Below are 22316 nucleotides of genomic sequence, written 5' to 3'. Positions count from 1 at the left end.
AGTACCAGCACATTCAGCCCAGCACAGCTATAAAATTACAATTCATTACAATTGAAAATCAGAATCATGGTCAAATTAATGGAAAAGAAAAAGAATGAATGTGTGTGAAAGTTTTAAACTCAGCTGGAAGCTTGTTCCAGTGTTTAATGGCCGTAAATGCAAAAGCAGATTGTCCAAAGGCAGTGTGCCGCAGAGGGATGTTTAAATCTGAGTTTGGAGCAAATCGAGAGGTTCTGCTCATTAGCTCGAAGCGGAGCTGGAAAAACTTTGTAATGGTGGGGGGCATCTTAAATTCTTAAATACCAGTCGAACTTCTGATAACAGAATGAGATTTTCAAAAGTTGAGAGGCTGTGTTTGGACAATATTTTACAATGATGGTGATTTAATGATTTCCTATCAAATAAATTTGTAAGGCTTGTTTAAAAAGAATCTCATAGGTTCCAGAAGAGTCTTACTGGCCTGGGACCAGCAGGGTGTACAATAATGAAGCTGTGAAAAAATTCATCCATCGATTATATTATCCAAACCGCTTATCCTGCTCTCAGGGTCATGGGGATCCTGGAGCCTATCCCAGCAGTCATTGGGTGGCAGGCGGGGAGACACCCTGGACAGGCTGCCAGTCCATCACAGGGCCGACACACACACACACACACACACACACACACACACACACGTTCACACCTAGGGACAATTTAGTATGGCTGATTCACCTGACCTACATGTCTTTGGACTGTGGGAGGAAACCTGAGCCCCCGGAGGAAACCCACACAGACACGGGGAGAACATGCAAACTCCACACAGAGGATGACCCGAGACGACCCCCCCAAGATATATATATATATATAGAGAGAGAGAGAGAGAGAGAGAGAGAGAGAGAGAGAGAGAGAGAGAGAGACAGAGAGAATTCAAAAAAATTTAAGGCTTGTTTAAAAAGAATCTCATAGCTTTCAGAATCAGAAGTCTTACTGGCCTGGGACCAGCAGGATATACAATAATGAAGATGTGAAAAGAATCATAGCGTACAAAAATATTTTTGGTGCTTCTGTTGTTAGCGAGTTCCTAATATGTCTAAATTTAATAATATATTTCAATGGCACAGTGGCACAGTGGTTAGCACGGTTGCCTCATAGCATGAAGGTCCTGGGTTCGAGCCCCGGGGTACTCTAACCTTGGGGGTGGTCCCGGGTCGTCCTCTGTGTGGAGTTTGCATGTTCTCCCCGTGTCTGCGTGGGTTTCCTCCGGGGGCTCCGGTTTCCTACCACAGTCCAAAGACATGTAGGTCAGGTGAATCGGCCGTACTAAATTATTCCTAGGTATGAATGTTTATGTGTGTGTGTGTGTGTGTGTGTGTGTGTGTGTGTGTGTGTGTGTGTGTGTGTGTGTGTGTGTGTGTGTGTGTGTGTGTGTGTGTGTGTGTGTGTGTCGGCCCTGTGATGTCCAGGGTGTCTCCCCGTCTGCCGCCCAATGAATGCTGGGATAGGCTCCAGCGTCCCTGCAACCCTGAGTATGGATAAGCAGTTTGGATAATGGATGGATGGATGAATATGTCAATGTTTTGCTCATCTTTTTAATAGCCTTTCAAAAGTCAAATTGGAATCCAAAATCAAACCTAAATATTTGACCTCATTAACATTTTTGATTGTTTGTCCGTTAATACTAAGATGTGGATACACAGTTTGTTAGCAAAATTCTTCATCACTGTTTTCTTTATATTCAAGGTAAGACACTGGTTACTCAGCCACTCAGCAACTTTCAAGCATTAATGAGAGCTTAGCAGCCACTTGTTCAGTATCTCTCCCATGAGAACTGCCGGGTATCGTTAAGATTTTAACGGTACTACTACTCCTACCAATACTGTTTATAGATCCGGTACTTTAACGGTACTCTTACCGGTTCTTTTGGGAGTTTTTTTTCTCTCCAATTGTATCCGGCCAATTAACCTACGCTTTCAAGCCGTCCTGTTCTCTGCTCCACCCCCTCGGCCAATCCAGGGGAGGGTTGCAGACTACCACATGCCTCCTCCGTTACATGTGGAGTCGCCAGCCGCTTCTTTTCATCTGACATTGAGGAGTTTCACCAGCTTTACCCCCAGTAGAAATCACACTACAAGGTTTTTCCTCTTTACAAAACTTCCTATGTACACTACAGTGCTGACAGTTAAAAATCACAGGAACAAAATAGCAAAAAAGAAATAAAATAAACATAATCTACAAAAACAGCACAAACCCCCTGAAGACTCCTGTTTTAGCACCACCTCTGTCTCGTTTATACAAAAAATTGGGCGTCTGGATAGCGTAACGGTCTATTCTGTTGCCTACCAACATGGGGACCTCCGGTTCGAATCCCCATGTTACCTCCGGCTTTGGTCAGGTGTCCCTACAGACACAATTGTCCGTGTCTGCGGATGGGAAGCCAGACGTGGGTATGTGTCCTGGTCGCTGCACTAGCGCCTCCTCTGGTCGGTTGGGGCGCCTGTTCAGGTGGAGGGGAAACTGGGGGGGATAGCATGATCCTCCCACACGGTACATCCTCCTGGTGAAACTCCTCACCGTCAGGTGAAAAGAAGCAGGCAACTCCACATGTATTGGAAGAGTCATGTGGTAGTCTGCAGCCCGCCCCAGATCAGCAGAGACGGTGGAGCAGCAACCGGGGCCGCTCAGAAGAGTGGGGCTAATTAGCCAAGTACAATTGGGGGAGGAAAAGGAGGAAAAATCACCCCCCCCCAAAAAAAATCAGATATAGAAGTTGCTGTTTGCTTTTGTTAACATCTGAAAACCAAAAAGTATAAAAAGAGATGTAGAGCACCTTGCAGCCAGCCTCTGATGCAGCCCGGTATCACGGCAGTTCGTGAAATAGTCACGACATTTAATCTAATGATTTGTGTACACGGACACCAATTTTCCATTTTTTCCGTGACACTCAGCACGACTTTCACACTCGCTGAGGATCATGGGTAGGCTAACATAGCCTTCCGCTATTGAAACGGACCAAAACAAGCTTGATTTTTCAGAATCGAAGGAGCAATAATGAAAACGGATGGGCGTAACATTAGCCTGTCCTACTGTTGGGGTATCAAGGAAACTTTCGTGTTTTTGTGTTGAGAAATGTTAAAGATGTCTTTAAAACCCACAGGTCGATATGCGATGGATCCTCTCCGGCCCTAACCCTACCCTATATGGCTTCTGCGCTCCCGACTGAAATACGGTTGTATTTCGTGCTGGTCAGCACGTATTTAAAAAACGTGTTGCACAGCACGAATCCATAAATTAATCGTTTCTTGACTGACACGAAAAGACGTGATCCCGGATTGCATTATCGCCAGGCTCTCGCCCGGGCCATATATAGCACAGAATTCTGTCGCTGAGATGAAGCCAAGAAGCAAACTGACCCACAAGTCTGCAATACTTTTTTTTCCATCAAGGCCAACGGTTTTTTTTCCCTTACACCAGAAAACATTTGTAAGTGTGTGTGGTGTGTGTGTGTGTGTGTGTAGGTTATTAGGAAGGCTAATCAAGAAAAAACATGACCCTTCTTTTGAGCTGCTTACCCACTGGACCACAGGCTTTAATCTAGCCTAATTTACAAGACGGGATTGGAACGTCTTCGAAACCAAAATACAACCGGTAGCTTTAGACCCCCAGTTTATGGGTTCTCTATGGCATTGCCATCGATATTCAAATTGGGCTCTGACTCTCAACCAGTGTCGTAAAAGGACAGAACTCCGACACTTTATGGCTCTGGGCCATTCACAGTGAAGGACAGGTACTGGGGAAAGGTTGTGGGCTACATTAGCAAGTGGACTGATCTCCAACATGTATAAAACATGGTCAAGACATCAGTCATAATACCGACACACATCATCTGCACCTGCAGGACTGATTCTGAGACCAAAAGTGATTAGTTTAATTCCAAAAGACAATATCCACCATACTGGCGGCCTGTCCAGGGTGTCTCCCTGCCTGCCGCCCAATGACTGCTGAGATAGGCTCCAGCATCCCCGCGACCCTGAGAGCAGGATAAGTGGTTTAGATAATGGATGGATAGATATCCACCATTTGAGAGAAAATGTCAACTCGCTGATTTATTGTACTTTATAAAAGTACAATACTGATAAAACAGACCAGTGGGTAACATAAATCCTTGGCTGATGAAACAAGTCTTATGTATGAGGACTTCTTGTCTTGAGAATATTGAATGATGGACTGTAGGTATTGTTTTATCAAAGGATTGATGTAAAGCGCTTCAATTATAGCTTATTTAACTTATTTAATTATTTGCTGCAGGCAGGACAAGGTTGTTTCAAAGTTATTCATAGCTTATCACCATCAAGGACCGTTCCACAGAGGTGCTAAGGCCCAAATGCATCAATGGAAGTACTGATATTGGAAGAACATAAAAATGCCCTTAATCTACATATTCTGTCTCATTATTTTAGTAAACCAAGGCTTGATTTTGACAGGAAATAATCAAAAAATAATATACTTCTTACTTTTCCCTAACCAAGTGATGGAAGCAGTAACCTTGGTATTAGATGCATTTAAGACGTTTTAACCCAAATCTATCGTATTGGTATGGTTTCTAGTCAGAGCGACTTCCTCATTCAGGTGCTGCGAGATAACGGACGTAACAGCGCTGCATTGTGGTCAACTTTTGAATCTAACTCTTGATGTAACCAAGTTGATTAAAGTAATGTATTTTATATATATCTATATATATGTGTGTGTGTGTATATATATATATAATGATATTCCACTCCTCTCTTAGTTGAGCACTTACAACACCATTGATGGTTTTGGAAAAAAACACTATATATATATTAGTATGATATACTGTGCATCCGGAAAGTATTCACACCCCTTCACTTTCCCATACATTTTGTTATGTTACAGCCTTATTCCAAAATGGATTAAATTCCTTTTTTTCTCATCAATCTACACAGAATACCCCATAATAACAAAGTGAAAAAGGTTTTGTAGAAATTTTTGCAAATTTATTAAAAATAAAAAACTGAAATATTGCATGTACATAAGTATTCAGACCCTTTGCTATGACACTCAAAATTGAGCTCAGGTTCATCTTGTTTCCACTGATCATCCTTGAGATGTTTCTACATCTTGATTGGAGTCCACCTGTAGTAAATTCAGTTGATTGGACATGATTTGGAAAGGCACACACCTGTCTATATAAGGTCCCACTCTTGACAGTGCATGTCCGAGCAGAAACCAAGCCATGAAGTCAAAGGAATTGTCTGTGGACCTCCGAGACAGGATTCTATCGAAGCACAGATCTGAGCAAGGGTACAAAAAAATTTCTACAGCTTTGAAGGTCCCGAGGAGCACAGTGGTCTCCATCATTCGTAAATAGAAGAAGTTTGGATCCACCAGGACTCTTCCTAGAGCTGGCCGCCCAGCCAAACTGAGCAATCGGGGAGAAGGGCCTTGGTCAGGGACGTGACCAAGAACCCGATGGTCACTCTGACAGAGCTCCAGTGTTCCTCTGTGGCGATTGGGAGAACCTTCCAGAAGGACAACCATCTCTGCAGCACTCCACCAATCAGGCCTTTATGGTAGAGTGGCCAGACGGATGCCTCTGCTGAGTAAAAGGCACATGACAGCCCGCTTGGAGTTTGCCAGAAAGCACCTAAAGGACTCTCAGACCATGAGAAACAAGATTCTCTGGTCTGATGAAACCAAGATTGAGCTCTTTGGCCTGAATACCAAACGTCACGTCTGGAGGAAACCAGGCACCTCTCATCACCTTGCTAATACCATCCCTACAGTGAAGCATGGTGGTGGCAGCATCATGCTGTGGGGATGTTTTTCAGCGGCAGGAACTGGGAGACTAGTCAGGATCGAGGGAAAGATGAATGGAGCAAAGTACAGAGAGATTCTTGATGAAAACCTGCTCCAGAGCACTCAGGACCTCAGACTGGGGCGAAGGTTTACCTTTCAACACGACAATGACCCTAAGCACACAGCCAAGACAATGAAGGAGTAGCTTCGGGACAAGTCTGTGAATGTCCTTGAGTGGCCAAGCCAGAGCCCAGACTTGAACCCCATTGAACATCTCTGGAAAGACCTGAAAATAGCTGTGCAGCGACACTCCCCATCTAACCTTACAGAGCTCGAGGGGATCTGCAGAGAAGAATGGGAGAAATACCCCAAATATAGGTGTGCCAAGCTTGTAGCTTCATACCCAAGAAGACTTGAGGCTGTAATGGCTGCCAAGGGTGCCTCAACCAAGTACTGAGTAAAGGGTGTGAATACTTATGTACATGCAATATTTCAGTTTTTTATTTTTAATAAATTTGCAAAAATTTCTACAAAACCTTTTTGGCTTTGTCATTATGGGGTATTGTATGTAGATTAATGAGAAAAAAAAAAGCATTTAATCCATTTTGGAATAAGGCTGTAACATAACAAAATGTGGGGAAAGTGAAGGGGTGTGAATACTTTCCGGATGCACTGTAGTATGACACACACCGTTACGACAGTAAAGACCTGTTAAACTTTCAGCCTCGACTCCGAATCATTATTGTAAGTGTAGCCATCCTCCACTTGGGTATTGTTACATAACATAAATAGAACATAACATAGTATAGAAATATACCATATATAGATATGCATTAAAGTTTTTTTCCCTTACATCTATCTTAATATTCCGCTCGTGTTGAGCACTTTTATCAACACCATTGATGGTTTCTGGAAAAAAAAAGTGTGTGTATATACATATATATATATATATACATACATACACACACACACACACACACATATAAATATATATATATAAAAAGGCTCTCCTTCCGGTGTTGGAAGATGGCTGGGCAAATTTGCGTTTGCAACGGCCTCATCAAGTGCCGGTGTCAGAAGGTGGCAGCGTGAATTCACATTTGCGGTGGCCTCACTCAGTCAGTACCATGCATGCAGTGTCTTCGTCCATGTCTGCATCTAAGTTTTGTTTTCGTTTGATGGCTGAGAGAGCTGGCGCTGGATCAGCTGGGAGAGCAGGCCAGGCTAAGCTAACTTACAGCCCATGCAGACCGGCAGCTCCGATAACACCAAGGGCGGTCTGGCGATGGCCAGACCTGGCGTTGACTGTGGTGTATTTGATGTTGTCGTGAGGAGTGCTGGGAGGTGTGTCGAGGGTGTCTGGCTGGGAGCGCTGGCACTGGATCAGCTGGGAGAGCTTGGTCTGCTTTGTCCGGTGGGCCCGGGAACCACGGCCCCTACCTGGAGCTGCGCCCGAGAAGGAAACGCTGAGGGAGGTCTGACAGGATGCGGAAGCGGGGCAGGCTAAGCTAACTGCTTGCCCATGTGTGACAAGTGAAAACAGTAATACACTAATGGTCTGCAACAAGTTTAAGTCATACCATCATAAATCATACCATCAGTGATCTGCAAAGTAACCTTAAACAGCTAACCTGAGATTGATTACTCATCCCTGCCTTTTTGCAGTACGGGGAGTGCTTGCGCTATTTTCTCCACTTGTGATAAAGCATTCGGTGGCAAAACGCTATGCAGAGTCACTGTATTTCTCTTCCCCTCTTCAGGGGTACAGCATTTTGGAGGCACTGCTGAGGTACACTCTTCAGATGTCCGGTCCCCACATCCTGGCAGTCGAATTCTGAGGCATCTAAACCCCCCCCACACACACACACACACACACACACACACACACACACACACACACACAATACAACCCAGGCAGGCTGCAGTGAGGAAGGTGTTGCTGTTCGAGGGGAGCTGGAAGCTGGTGGTTGAGTCCACTTTACCCGATACCAGCCAGAGATCATTGGGTAAATTAAAGGCCATTCAGTTTAGATTCAACTCCTGCAGAGTAAAGGTTCCTACTGTCTTGTCAACATGACGACAGCCCCAGAGGAGGTAATAGTAGCATTTCATACCCTAACTAGAGACAATTTGCTCGGAGTTTGTGATTTCCTAAACATATCAGGCGATCAAAGAACTGGTGTTGAAGGAAAGTCTTGTATATCACTAGTGATTCATGTGATGAAATACCTTGAAAGAGAAGAAGCAACAGAATTAGAAGATGGAGGCATGGCAGCATTGTTGCTACTGAAAGACAAAATTACAGATTTGACCCACTGGCACAGGTAATGGAGCATCACAAACTGAGGGAAAGGTGGAAAGGACAGAGAGCGAAATGAAGGAACAAAGAACTGTGAAGTCTCAGTGCCAGACCCAACCTACCTTTTCAAAATCTTGGGTCAAATAGGAGAACCAGGCCAGAGAGATAGATTGACATTTTTCAGCCTTACACATCAGATTGAGTTTGGACTAAACAGAGGTTATCCGGAGTAGAGATAGTAGATGCTGTAATTGGAGCCATATTGCTGGGTTCGCAGCTACACAGCTACTGGGAAGGAAAATGCCACCTGACTCTCCCCATGCTGTGACACATCCTGCGCTCCCACTTTCAAGAAAAGAACGCCACAGAGCTCAACAAGCAGCTAGCTTCTGAAGCACAGAACAACAAAGAAACCCCTCAGAGTTTCCTCATGCGAGTTTTAGATTTGAGGCAGAAAGTACTGTTTGCGTCCCAAGAGTCAGAGTCGGGGCTTAAGTACGACCCAGCTTTAGTCCAGAGCATGTGTTTACAGACATTACTTACCGGTTTCCAGAATGATAGTATCAGAATAGACATGCAGTCCATCCTACAGGATCCTGAAACCACAGATTGGCTTTTGTTAGAGAGGTTAAACATCGCCTGTGCTAATGAGACTGAAAGAAAAAACAGAAGGAAGCATAGCACCCCATAGTCAGCCACAAGTGTAAGTCTAGTGCAGTCAGAAGATAGTGCCCTGTGAAGGAAGCCAAAACAAGGGTTCCCCCTGAACTGCTAACAGAGATACAATAGCTTAAGATAGGTGTAGCTTCTTTAAAAGGTCTCAGTGCAGAGATAGCTCAGATTAAAGACACTACAGCAGACGAGGTTCCAGCCACTGCCCTATACTCCACCTGCGGTTGGGTCAGATTAAGACCCTCAGCCATCTGTGTCACTGCAGCAGTATTACAGCAGCTACAGTCAGCCTCAAGCACCTACTCCAATGCGACTTCAGTATGGACCTAATCAGTATGCCAACCGCCCTGTCCAGGTTCCACAGAGATGTTTTGTCTGCTAGCAGACAGGAGTGAATGAACGGTGCATGCATTGTTACCGATGTGGAAGTGGAGATCATTTCCAAGCCAGATGCAAAATCAGAGGATCAAACCACCTAGAGAGGCTCCTTTAAATGTGGAATGGTTACCACCATGGGACGGGTGTTAACCTTAACTAGCAAAGAGTCCCAGAATTGTGCAAATTGTGGCAGTGTAGACTCACCTGACAAACTGAAACAATGCTTATCCTGTAAAGAGACACTATTGTTCAAAACCATGTCAAAAACAAAACTGAACTGAACACAAGAAAAAAATGCACTTACCTGTCACGTTCCAGTGAAAAGTCTTCCTGTAAAGGGAAAAATGTTAGCACTCCGCCCCCTATAGGTCGAATTGTCTACCCCTACAAAGTCACCTCACTAGTTGGCAGCTAGTGTCTTACTGAATGTTATCTGAATGGCCATCAACTGCAAACTCTATGGGACACAGGTTCTCATGTATCAGTAATCGATGAAAGATGGATGGAAGAATACTTACCAACTACAAGGCTGAGAGATGTTTCGGAGATCCTCGACTCACCTCATGATTTGACATTGACTGCCGCCAATGGAAGTGAAATGCCATACTTGGGATGGAATGAAACAGCTTTCCGGCTCGTCTCTGAAACTGACCAAGCAGAAGAACTGATCATCCCATTGCTGGTATTGAAAGGCTGGTATGTGTCTCGTCCCATTATAGCCTGTAATGTGATTGCGCACATCCTGACAAAGACTGAAAAGACTAAACTCTATAGCACAGTGAGGCAAGTTTTCCCAAGTCTTAAAAGAAGCAAGGTGGGAGCTTTTATATAGGCTGTTAGCACAGAGCAAGAAGATGAGTATGCAGTAAAAACAAAGAAATAAGGGGTTGTACTTTCAAAACACAGTGTCATGCAGATTAACTGTCGTATAGCTGCACAGCCTTTTAAAGAAGACATGACCATGCTATTTCAGCCAGACCTGAACCTGCAGTGGCCAGACAATCTTGAGTTTTATGACACACTAGTCAGAGTCAGGGAATGTGTATTGCCAGTCATCATAACTGATGTGTCTTACCCAACTGATCATGATATTGTTTTGCCAGGGTGTGCTTTAATTGGCACAGTACAAACTATTATGACAGTTTTGCCCGCTCAGATTTTTGAGAACATTGCAACCTCAGCCACAGTGAGTCACACCAGCATGAAACCCACAGGTAATGCCAGTGAACGGTGGGATCCACCTGTAGATTTAAGTCACCTTGGTTAGGATTAGAGACAGGTAGTGAAACAGATGCTTAGCCAAGAGTGTCAGTCCTTCTCAAAGTCAGACGATGATATTGGCTGTATCGAAAAGCTGCATATGACCATCTCCCTCAAAGACACTGAACCAGTCAAACGCACATACAGATCAGTGCCTGGCCCCCTGTACCAGGAAATGAAGGGTTACCTCCACGACCTAATAGCACAGGGCTGGGTCAGAAAGTAAAACTCCTCATACTCCTCACCTGTTGTGTGCGTTAGAAAAAAGATGGCAAGTTTCGATTGTGCATAGATTACAGAGACCTGAACAGCAAGACCCATCCGGACCGGCAGCTCATCCCCCAGGTCCAAGACATCATAGACAATCTAGGTGGTAAGTCCTGGTTTTCTCTCTTAGACCAAGGGAAAGCTTACCACCAGGGATTCATGTCAGAAGAAAGCAGACCACTGACAGCTTTTGTTACGCCATGGGGGCTTTATGACTGGATTCGCATCCCATTCAGCCTGATGAATGCCCTTGCGGCCTTACAACGTTGTATGGAGGAATGCTTGGAAGGTCTTCGGGGTAACATCTGCATTCCTTATCTGGATGACACACTGGTCTTCAGTCAAACCTTCGACAACCATGGGAGAGATGTACAGAAAGTGCTACAATGCCTCAGAGAATATGGCATTACACTCACGCCAAGTAAGTGTGATCTATTGAAGCCCGATATCCGATATCTGGGCAGAATAGTCTCTGCAGAGGGCAGTAGAGTTGATCTGGCAGACTTCAAAGCTGTTATAGCAGTAAAAGACATCATACCTCAGACTGTGGGCCAACTCAGAAAAATGATGGATCTACTCACCTACTATAGGCAGTACATTAAAGACTTGAAAGCTGACTCGGGTAGAGCTCCTGACAACAACAGGAAACCAAAAACACTGTTAAAGAAAGTGAACAAATGCCATGTGGTGCCCTCAAACAAGCTGATCATTTGGAAAGACCAGCACCAACAGGTACTTGAACATCTGATTGACTGTTTACTCCATCCACCAGTGTTAGGCTTCCCTGACTTCACTCAGCCATTCATTGCACACACTGATGCTTCACACCAAGGCTTGGGAATGGTACTATACCAAAAACAAGATGGCAAGCTTAGAATCATTGCTTGTGGCTCTTGCACATTAACGGCAGCTGAAAAGAACTATCATCTCCATGCATGCAAGCTAGAATTCCTGGCTTTAAAATGGGCAATCACTGACAAGTTCCGTGATTATCTGTACCATGCTCCAACTTTTACTGTGTACAGTGATAACAACCTGCTCACCTACATTCTGTCGACTGCAAAATTGAACGCGACCACTTCCAGGTGGATTGCCGAGTTGGCTGATTTCCACTTTATGATTAAGTACGGACCTGGGAGGGAGAACAGTGACGCCAATGCTTTGTCGAGAATGCCGCTGGTTGTAAAGTCACTAATGAGAGAATGTTCTGAGGAACTGCTGCCTAACACTTATCGCTGCCATACAAGCTGTTGAGGTGCAGAAAAAGTCCCCTGCAACATGGTCATTCATAGCTGTAGCCATGTCAGCCTCAGCTGAAAGTGAACCAGTCACTGCGTCAATCAGCTCCATACTAAAAGAACAGTTAAAAGAAGCACAAAAATCTGATCCAGTCATCTGCCCTGTGTTAGAATGTAAACCGTCAGGTTCCAAGCCACCACTTAGGGAGCTGAGAGCACTCCGTCCAAAGACAAAATGCCTGTTCAGAGAGTGGGGCAAGTTGACAACAAATGATGATGGCATTCTGTACAGAAATGCCACTGCCCGTAAGCAGCTAGTCTTGCCAGACTGATACAAAGGAAAGGTGTTGGAACAGCTACACAATAACATGAGACACCAAGGCACTGATCACGTAGTATCTCTAATACATGACTGCTTTTTCTGGCCATATACAGTTGTGCTTGAAAGTTTGTGAACCCTTTAGAATTTTCTATATTTCTGCATAAATATGACCTAAAACATCATCAGATTTTCACACAAGTCCTAAAAGTAGATAAAGAGAACCCAGTTAACAAATGAGACAAACATATTATACTTGGTGATTTATTTATTGAGGAAAATGATCCAATATTGCATATCTGTGAGTGGCAAAAGTATGTGAACCTCTAGGATTAGCAGTTAATTTGAAGGTGAAATTAGACTCAGGTGTTTACAATCAATGGGATGACAACCAGGTGTGAGTGGGCGCCCTGTTGTATTTAAAGAACAGGGATCTATCAAAGTCTGATCTTCACAACACATGTTTGTGGAAGTGTATCATGACAAGAACAAAGTAGATTTTTGAGGACCTCAGGAAAAGCATTGTTGATGCTCATCAGGCCTGAAAAGGTTATAAAACCATCTTTAAAGAGTTTGGACTCCACTAATCCACAGTCAGACAGATTGTGTACAAATGGAGGAAATTCAAGACCATTGTTACCCTCCCCAGGAGTGGTCGACCATCAAAGATCACTCCAAGAGCAAGGCGTGTAATAGTCAGCCAGGTCACAAAGGAACCCAAGGTAACTTCTAAGCAACTAAAGGCCTCTCTCACATTGACTAATGTTCATGAGTCCACCATCATGGGAACACTGAACAACAATGGTGCGCATAGCAGGGTTGAAAGGAGAAAGCCACTGCTGTCCAAAAAGAACATAGCTGACTGTCTGCAGTTTGCTAAAGATCACGTGGACAAGCCAGAATGTTATTGGAAAAATGTTTTTTGGATGGATGAGACCAAAATAGAACTTTTTGGTTTAAGTGAGAAGTGTTATGTTTGGAGAAAGGAAAACACCGCATTCCAGCATAAGAACCTTATCCTATCCCATCTGTTAAACATGGAGGTGGTAGTATCATGGTTTGGGCCTGTTTTGCTGCATCTGGGCCAGGACAGCTTGCCATCGATGGAACAATGAATTCTGAATTATACCAGCAAATTCTTAAGAAAAATATCAGGACATCTGTCCGTGAACTGAATCTCAAGAGAACATGGGTCATGCAGCAACACAACGACCCTAAGCACACAAGTCGTTCTACCAAAGAATGTTTAAAGAAGAATAAAGTTAATGTTTTGGAATGGCCAAGTCAAAGTCCTGACCTTAATCCAATTGAATGTTGTGGAAGGACCTGAAGCGAGCAATTCATGTGAGGAAACCCACCAACATCCCAGAGTTGAAGCTGTTCTGTATGGAGGATTGGCCTAAAATTCCTCCAAGCCGATGTGCAGAACTGATCAACAGTTTACCAGGAGCGTTTAGTTGCAGTTATTGCTGCACAAGGGGGGGGGGGTCATACCAGATACTGAAAGCAAAGGTTCACATACTTTTGCCACTCATAGATATGTAATATTGGATCCTTTTCCTCAATGAATAAATGACCAAGTATAATATTTTTTGTCTCATTTCTTTAATTGGGTTCTCTTTATGTACTTGTAGGACTTGTGTGAAAATCTGATGATGTTTTAGTTCATATTCATGCAGAAATATAGAAAATTCTGAAGGGTTCACAAACTTTCAAGCACCACTGCATGCAATCAGACATAGAGCACTACATCACTAAAGTTTGTACTTTTCTCAAACAAAAAAAGCCCTGTCACAACGCAAGAGCCCCCTTGACAAATATTGTGACAGTGCAACCATTTGAATTGGTATGCACTGATTTTCTCCATCTTGATTGATGCAAAGGCGGATATGAGTACATCCTTGTTGTTGTTGATCATTTCATGCATTTTGTTCAAGAATACGCCACCAGAACGAAGTCTAGAAAAACTGCTTCAAACCTCATCTTCAATGACTTTTCCCTGAAGTTTGGCTTTCCCTCTCGCATCCACCATGACCAAGGCGGAGAATTTGAGAATCAGTTGTTCAGTCAATTACAGAAACTCAGTGGAGTGGCCGGGTCCAGAACAACGCCCTATCACCCGATGGGGAATGGTCAAGTGGAACGTATGAATAGAACATTGCTGCAGATGCTTAAGACACTGACTGAGACCCAGAAATCAAACTGGAAGGAGTCCCTGAATAAGCTGGTGTATGCCCACAACTGTACACGTTGCAAAGTGACAGGCTACTTGCCATTCTGTTGCTTGTACGGCAGATCACCCAGGCTTCCGGTTGATATGCTTTTTGGGCTACACACGGAGTAAGATTCCAATGACCAGCGAGATTATGTGGAGAAATGGAAACAAGGTATGGAGGAAGCGTATGCCATTGCAAATCAAAGTGCTCGAAAGTCTGCTGAAAGGAGTAAAAGGTACTATGACACAAAAGTAAGGAGTTCAGTGCTACAGCCTGGTGAGCGTGTCTTGATTAAAAACTTGACACCCAGAGGAGGACCAGGTAAACTCTGGAACTATTTGGAGGATACAGTTCACACAGTAGAGAGACAAATGGGGTCTGAACTGCCAATTTTATGAAGTGAGACCCGAAAAGGGTAAGGGACGCTCCAGAGCTCTGCACAGAAACTTACTAATGCCCTGTGATCACTTACCTTTTGAGACACAACCAGAGTTGGCTAAAAACAACAAAAGGAAATGGAAAGAGAGACACCAGTCTGCATCTCAAACTCAGGAGACAGAAGGAAATGAGACATCTGGTGAATCAGATATGGAGCTTGAACACAGACAACCACCAGCAGAGGAGAGAGTTGAAATGCCAACTCCAGTTGCACCACCAGCACTGCCTCTTGAAGGAGATCAGCTGGAGGAGTTCAATGTGCCCGCTGAAAACCTGCAAGGCGATGAAGTAGACTTAGCTGCTGGGAATTTGCCTGATGAGCACTCACCACATGCCTCTCCCTCAAGTACTGCTGCTGAACCTGAGAATCCGCCCTACCAGCAACCACGAAGAGAGAGACACCCACCGAGACGTATGACCTACGATCAGCTTGGCATCCCTTCCTGCTACAGTGTCCAACCAACACCTCAGTTATTACCTGTTTACCCTGCGCCAAGACTGGTCCCATGGCTGCCGCCCTTACAGCAGAGGTGGAAAACCTGGCTTCAGAAAGTAGAAGTACTAACTATGTATTTGCTCCACCCATGGACTAAACCAGCTGATTTCACTAATTAGTTCTCCTACCTGGCTGACGTGTTGTGCTAATTAGAATCAGCTAGTTTAGTGTGTGGGTGGAGCAAATACAGGGTTAGTACTTCTACTTTCTGAAGCGGAGTTTTCCACCTCTGCCTTACAGCCATACTACTTCCAGCCCCCCTTCATGTATGGACTACAGCAAATGTGAGCCGACAGACTTGACATGATTGACTAAATACATGGACAATTCAGAAACCGTTAATACAGACCATTGCCATGGACAAATTCATGGACTGTTGACATTGACTAGTGCCTTGAACAATTCACGGACTGCTTGATAATTTATGGACTGTTCCTATAGACTTTCATGGGCAATCTGCAGACTGTTTATACAGATCATCGCCATGAAGGACTAATAGACTGTCAAAAGTCTGCTCATAGACTGTTTATGCAGTGGCCGGTCACAAGACATGGATTGTGACCCTTGACCTTTGTTTGAGTCCCAACTCACAGAAGAAGATCATCAGAATCAAGTTCACAAGAGATTGTGAAAAATAAAATAATAATGTCGGGGTGACATTTATTTTGTAGGGGAGTGTATGACAAGTTAAAACAGTCGTACACTAATGGTCTGCTACAAGTTTAAATCATACCATCATGAATCATACCATCAGTGATCTGCAAAGTAACCTTAATCATCCTGCCTTTGTGCAGTAAGGGGAGCGTTTGCGCTATTTTCTACATTTGTGATGAAGCATTCAGTGGAGAAAATAGGCAGTCACTGTTTCTCTTCCCCCTCTTCAGGGGTAAAACATGTGGGCCGGCGGTTCCGACATTCGTCCTGGCTGGCGTTCGTTCTCTTGGGCAGTGTTTATACATATATATATATATATATATACACACACATACATACATATACATTTATTTCTGATTTTTCCCTTTTTCTCTCAATTTAGTGGCCAGTCGCTCCCTGTTTTAGTTCAAACACCCACCCTCATACTGCATGTGTTCGCCAACTGCGTCTCTCCGGCTGGCAGTCTCGAAGGAGACGCCTCGCCACAAGGCTAATCCAGGCCGAACCACTGCTTTTTCCGACACACACACACACACAGAGACGCATTCATGTGACGAACCAAGCCGACTCACCGCCCCGTCCCGTCGCGTCGCCAATTATTGCTTCTTCATCGAATCCGGTCATAGTGGGATCTGGCGAGACCGGGGCGCGAACCCTGGTCCCTAGTGGGCAACTGCATCGAAACAAAGCCGATGCGTAGACCGCTACACCACCGCGGACCCTCCTTGGGCAGTGATTTCATGTTTAGTTTTGATATATGTATTAGTTTGGATATATTTGTTCTTGTAGTTTTTGGATGTGTTTTAGTTTTTGTGTTGTACTGCTGTGGGCGGAGGGAAACGGCATTTCGTTTCATTTCATGTACGCAAGTGCATGACGTGACATGACAAAGGGTTCCTGATTCCTAATTCCTCTCTCTCTCTTTCTCTCGCTCGCTCTTTATATACACTACCGTTCAAAAGTTTGGGATCACCCAAACAATTTCGTGTTTTCCATGAAAAGTCACACTTATTCACCACCATATGTTGTGAAATGAATAGAAAATAGAGTCAAGACATTGACAAGGTTAGAAATAATGATTTGTATTTGAAATAAGATTTTTTTTACATCAAACTTTGCTTTCGTCAAAGAATCCTCCATTTGCAGCAATTACAGCATTGCAGACCTTTGGCATTCTAGCTGTTAATTTGTTGAGGTAATCTGGAGAAATTGCACCCCACGCTTCCAGAAGCAGCTCCCACAAGTTGGATTGGTTGGATGGGCACTTCTTTGAGCAGATTGAGTTTCTGGAGCATCACATTTGTGGGGTCAATTAAACGCTCAAAATGGCCAGAAAAAGAGAACTTTCATCTGAAACTCGACAGTCTATTCTTGTTCTTAGAAATGAAGGCTATTCCATGCGAGAAATTGCTAAGAAATTGAAGATTTCCTACGCCGGTGTGTACTACTCCCTTCAGAGGACAGCACAAACAGGCTCTAACAGGTACTATTTAATGAAGATGCCAGTTGGGGACCTGTGAGGCGTCTGTTTCTCAAACTAGAGACTCTAATGTACTTATCTTCTTGCTCAGTTGTGCAACGCGGCCTCCCACTTCTTTTTCTACTCTGGTTAGAGCCTGTTTGTGCTGTCCTCTGAAGGGAGTAGTACACACCGGTGTAGGAAATCTTCAATTTCTTAGCAATTTCTCGCATGGAATAGCCTTCATTTCTAAGAACAAGAATAGACTGTCGAGTTTCAGATGAAAGTTCTCTTTTTCTGGCCCTTTTTAGCGTTTAATTGACCCCACAAATGTGATGCTCCAGAAACTCAATCTGCTCAAAGAAGTGCCCATCCAACCAATCCAACTTGTGGGAGCTGCTTCTGGAAGCGTGGGGTGCAATTTCTCCAGATTACCTCAACAAATTAACAGCTAGAATGCCAAAGGTCTGCAATGCTGTAATTGCTGCAAATGGAGGATTCTTTGACGAAAGCAAAGTTTGATGTAAAAAAAATCTTATTTCAAATACAAATCATTATTTCTAACCTTGTCAATGTCTTGACTCTATTTTCTATTCATTTCACAACATATGGTGGTGAATAAGTGTGACTTTTCATGGAAAACACAAAATTGTTTGGGTGATCCCAAACTTTTGAACGGTAGTGTATATATAAAACGTTGTTAAAAGAAACACTCAACGGTAGGGATAGTGCTCAACAAATAAGGAACAAAGTAATCCAGTTAGTCAAGTGAATGGGCAGTGTGCAATCTATGTCTAACTGAAAATATTTTATCATTTGCAAACCACAAATGTCCATATTGACTAACAGGAATGAATTGGCCAGCAGTTGCAGACATAGATATAAGCACCTATTTTGTAATTACAAATAAATAATGACAATAGACAAATACCACCCCACCCCAAAATTGGACCATTAGCGATCACTTTTTTTTAAATTTTGAATCGCACCTCCGTTAGCGATCACGTGTTTTTGAAAAATTTGTCTCCCCCATTGGACAGGGTGCATGTGATATGCATGACGAGGCAGTAGATATGTCCTTCCTCGAGTAGTTTTATTGACAGCTGATCATTGCGTATAGCATGAAACAGGCTCGTACTGTGTCATAGAGAATTTACTTGACTAACTGGATTATATATTATATATATTGGATTATATATATATATATATATATATATATATATATATATATATATATATATATATATATATATATATATATATATATATATATATATCCACCTATACACTCACCGGCCACTTTATTAGGCACACCTCTCCAACTGCTCGTTAACGCAAATTTCTAATCAGCCAATCACATGGCAGCAACTCAATGCATTTAGGCATGTAGACATGGTCAAGACGATCTGCTGCAGTTCAAACCGAGCATCAGAATGGGGAAGAAAGGTGATTTAAGTGACTTTGAACGTGGCATGGTTGTTGGTGCCAGACGGGCTGGTCTGAGTATTTCAGAAACTGCTGATCTACTGAGATTTTCACGCACAACCATCTCTAGGGTTTACAGAGAATGGTCCGAAAAAGAGAAAATATCCAGTGAGCGGCAGTTCTGTGGGCGAAAATGCCTTGTTGATGCCAGAGGTCAGAGGAGAAGCCCAGACTGGTTCGAGCTGATAGAAAGGCAACAGTAACTCAAATAACCACTCATTATAACCGAGGTATGCAGAAGAGCATCTCTGAACGCACAACACGTCGAACCTTGAGGCAGATGGGCTACAGCAGCAGAAGACCACACCGGGTGCCACTCCTGTCAGCTAAGAACAGGAAATTGAGGCTACAATTCGCACAGGCTCACCAAAATTGGACAAAAGAAGATTGGAAAAACGTTGCCTGGTCTGATGAGTCTTGATTTCTGCTGCGACATTCGGATGGTAGGGTCAGAATTTGGCGTCAACAACATGAAAGAATGGATCCATCCTGCCTTGTATCAACGGTTCAGGCTGGTGGTGGTGGTGTAATGGTGTGGGGGATATTTTCTTGGTACACTTTGGGCCCCTTAGTACCAATTGAGCATCGTGTCAACGCCACAGCCTACCTGAGTATTGTTGCTGACCATGTCCATCCCTTTATGACCACAGTGTTCCCATCTTCTGATGGCTACTTCCAGCAGGATAACGCACCATGTCATAAAGCTCGAATCATCTCAGACTGGTTTCTTGAACATGACAATGAGTTCACTGTACTCAAATGGCCTCCACAGTCACCAGATCTCAATCCAATAGAGCACCTTTGGGATGTGGTGGACCGGGAGATTCGCATCATGGATGTGGAGCCGACAAATCTGCAGCAACTGCGTGATGCTATCATGTCAATATGGACCAAACTCTCTGAGGAATGTTTCCAGTACCTTGTTGAATCTATGCCACAAAGGATTAAGGCAGTTCTGAAGGCAAAAGGGGGTCCAACCCGGTACTAGCAACGTGTACCTAATAAAGTGGCCAGTGAGTGTATATATATATATCCACATATATATATATATATATATATACACACACACACACACACACACACATATACACTACCGTTCAAAAGTTTGGGATCACATTGAAATGTCCATATTTTTGAAGGAAAAGCACTGTACTGTTCAATGAAGATAACTTTAAACTAGTCTTAACTTTAAAGAAATACACTCTATACATTGCTAATGTGGTAAATGACTATTCTAGCTGCAAATGTCTGGTTTTTGGTGCAATATCTACATAGGTGTATAGAGGCCCATTTCAAGCAACTATCACTCCAGTGTTCTAATGGTACAATGTGTTTGCTCATTGGCTCAGAAGGCTAATTGATGATTAGAAAACCCTTATGCAATCATGTTCACACATCTGAAAACAGTTTAGCTCGTTACAGAAGCTACAAAACTGACCTTCCTTTGAGCAGATTGAGTTTCTGGAGCATCACATTTGTGGGGTCAATTAAACGCTCAAAATGGCCAGAAAAAGAGAACTTTCATCTGAAACTCGACAGTCTATTCTTGTTCTTAGAAATGAAGGCTATTCCATGCGAGAAATTGCTAAGAAATTGAAGATTTCCTACACCGGTGTGTACTACTCCCTTCAGAGGACAGCACAAACAGGCTCTAACCAGAGTAGAAAAAGAAGTGGGAGGCCGCGTTGCACAACTGAGCAAGAAGATAAGTACATTAGAGTCTCTAGTTTGAGAAACAGACGCCTCACAGGTCCCCAACTGGCATCTTCATTAAATAGTACCCGCAAAACACCAGTGTCAACATCTACAGTGAAGAGGCGGCTGCGGGATTCTGGGCTTCAGGGCAGAGTGGCAAAGAAAAAGCCATATCTGAGACTGACCAATAAAAGAAAAAGATGAAGATGGGCAAAAGAACACAGACATTGGACAGAGGAAGACTGGAAAAAAGTGTTGTGGACGGATGAATCCAAGTTTGAGGTGTTTGGATCACAAAGAAGGACGTTTGTGAGACGCAGAACAAATGAAAAGATGCTGGAAGAAGGCCTGACGCCATCTGTTAAGCATGGTGGAGGTAATGTGATGGTCTGGGGTTGCTTTGGTGCTGGTAAGGTGGGAGATTTGTACAGGGTAAAAGGGATTCTGAATAAGGAAGGCTATCACTCCATTTTGCAACGCCATGCCATACCCAGTGGACAGCGCTTGATTGGAGCCAATTTCATCCTACAACAGGACAATGACCCTAAACACACCTCCAAATTGTGCAAGAACTATTTAGAGCAGAAGCAGGCAGCTGGTATTCTATCGGTAATGGAGTGGCCAGCGCAGTCACCAGATCTGAACCCCATTGAGCTGTTGTGGGAGCAGCTTGACCGTATGGTACGCAAGAAGTGCCCATCCAACCAATCCAACTTGTGGGAGCTGCTTCTGGAAGCGTGGGGTGCAATTTCTCCAGATTACCTCAACAAATTAACAGCTAGAATGCCAAAGGTCTGCAATGCTGTAATTGCTGCAAATGGAGGATTCTTTGACGAAAGCAAAGTTTGATGTAAAAAAAATCTTATTTCAAATACAAATCATTATTTCTAACCTTGTCAATGTCTTGACTCTATTTTCTATTCATTTCACAACATATGGTGGTGAATAAGTGTGACTTTTCATGGAAAACACAAAATTGTTTGGGTGATCCCAAACTTTTGAACGGTAGTGTACATATACATGTATATATACACATGTATATATATATATATATATACACATACACATATATATACACATATACACACACACACACACACACACACACACACACACACATATATATATATATAGGGCTTCTACAAAGTCTTGACCTCGGTCCGGATGCAGACGGCAAGTCAATCCGGACCCAGCTCATACCTCGTGTTATAAATACAATATGTGAATGAAGTGCACTCAGGGTAGGCAGCATAGGCAGTGCCTACCCTGTGATAATTTGATCAAAATAACCATACAGCCAATTCATAACAACATACCAAAATCTCACTCTAGTTACAAGTGTGCTGTGTTCTAATGTATTTTTAATGATATTTGTATGTCCTTGTACTTTTTAAGTCTTTAAACTTCTAAGAGCGAAACACTGCATAGCGCACGAGCTCACCTACTGTTTGAAGGGGAAGGGTAGGCTCTGCTTTTTCAGCATTGCCTTTAACATTGTGAATTCCGAAATTTGCGTATACATATTGCGTAGCTTAAGGCTAAATTAACGGATGAGGAAAGGCACTGCTTATGGCAGGAGTGCAAGCCAATCACAGCCATCAAGGCCACGTTACGTCACATCACGGAGAGATTCGTGGAGAAAGACAG

General features: G+C 43.4%; 1 protein-coding gene across 1 annotated transcript in view; it reads left to right on the top strand.

Moving 5' to 3' along the window:
• shank1 (SH3 and multiple ankyrin repeat domains 1) overlaps positions 1-22316 on the top strand; it is a 109840-nt gene that overhangs the window by 73474 nt on the left and 14050 nt on the right. Inside the window, exon 25 of the mRNA XM_056287803.1 lies at positions 3834-3839. Within this exon, the coding sequence (XP_056143778.1) occupies positions 3834-3839 (6 nt within the window). The remainder of the gene's footprint in view (positions 1-3833; positions 3840-22316) is intronic.

Source organism: Lampris incognitus, chromosome 10, assembly GCF_029633865.1.
Source record: "Lampris incognitus isolate fLamInc1 chromosome 10, fLamInc1.hap2, whole genome shotgun sequence".
NCBI lineage: Eukaryota > Metazoa > Chordata > Actinopteri > Lampriformes > Lampridae > Lampris > Lampris incognitus.
The sequence above is the reverse complement of the archived record's forward strand: the minus strand, read 5'-3'. Positions and strand labels throughout refer to the sequence as shown.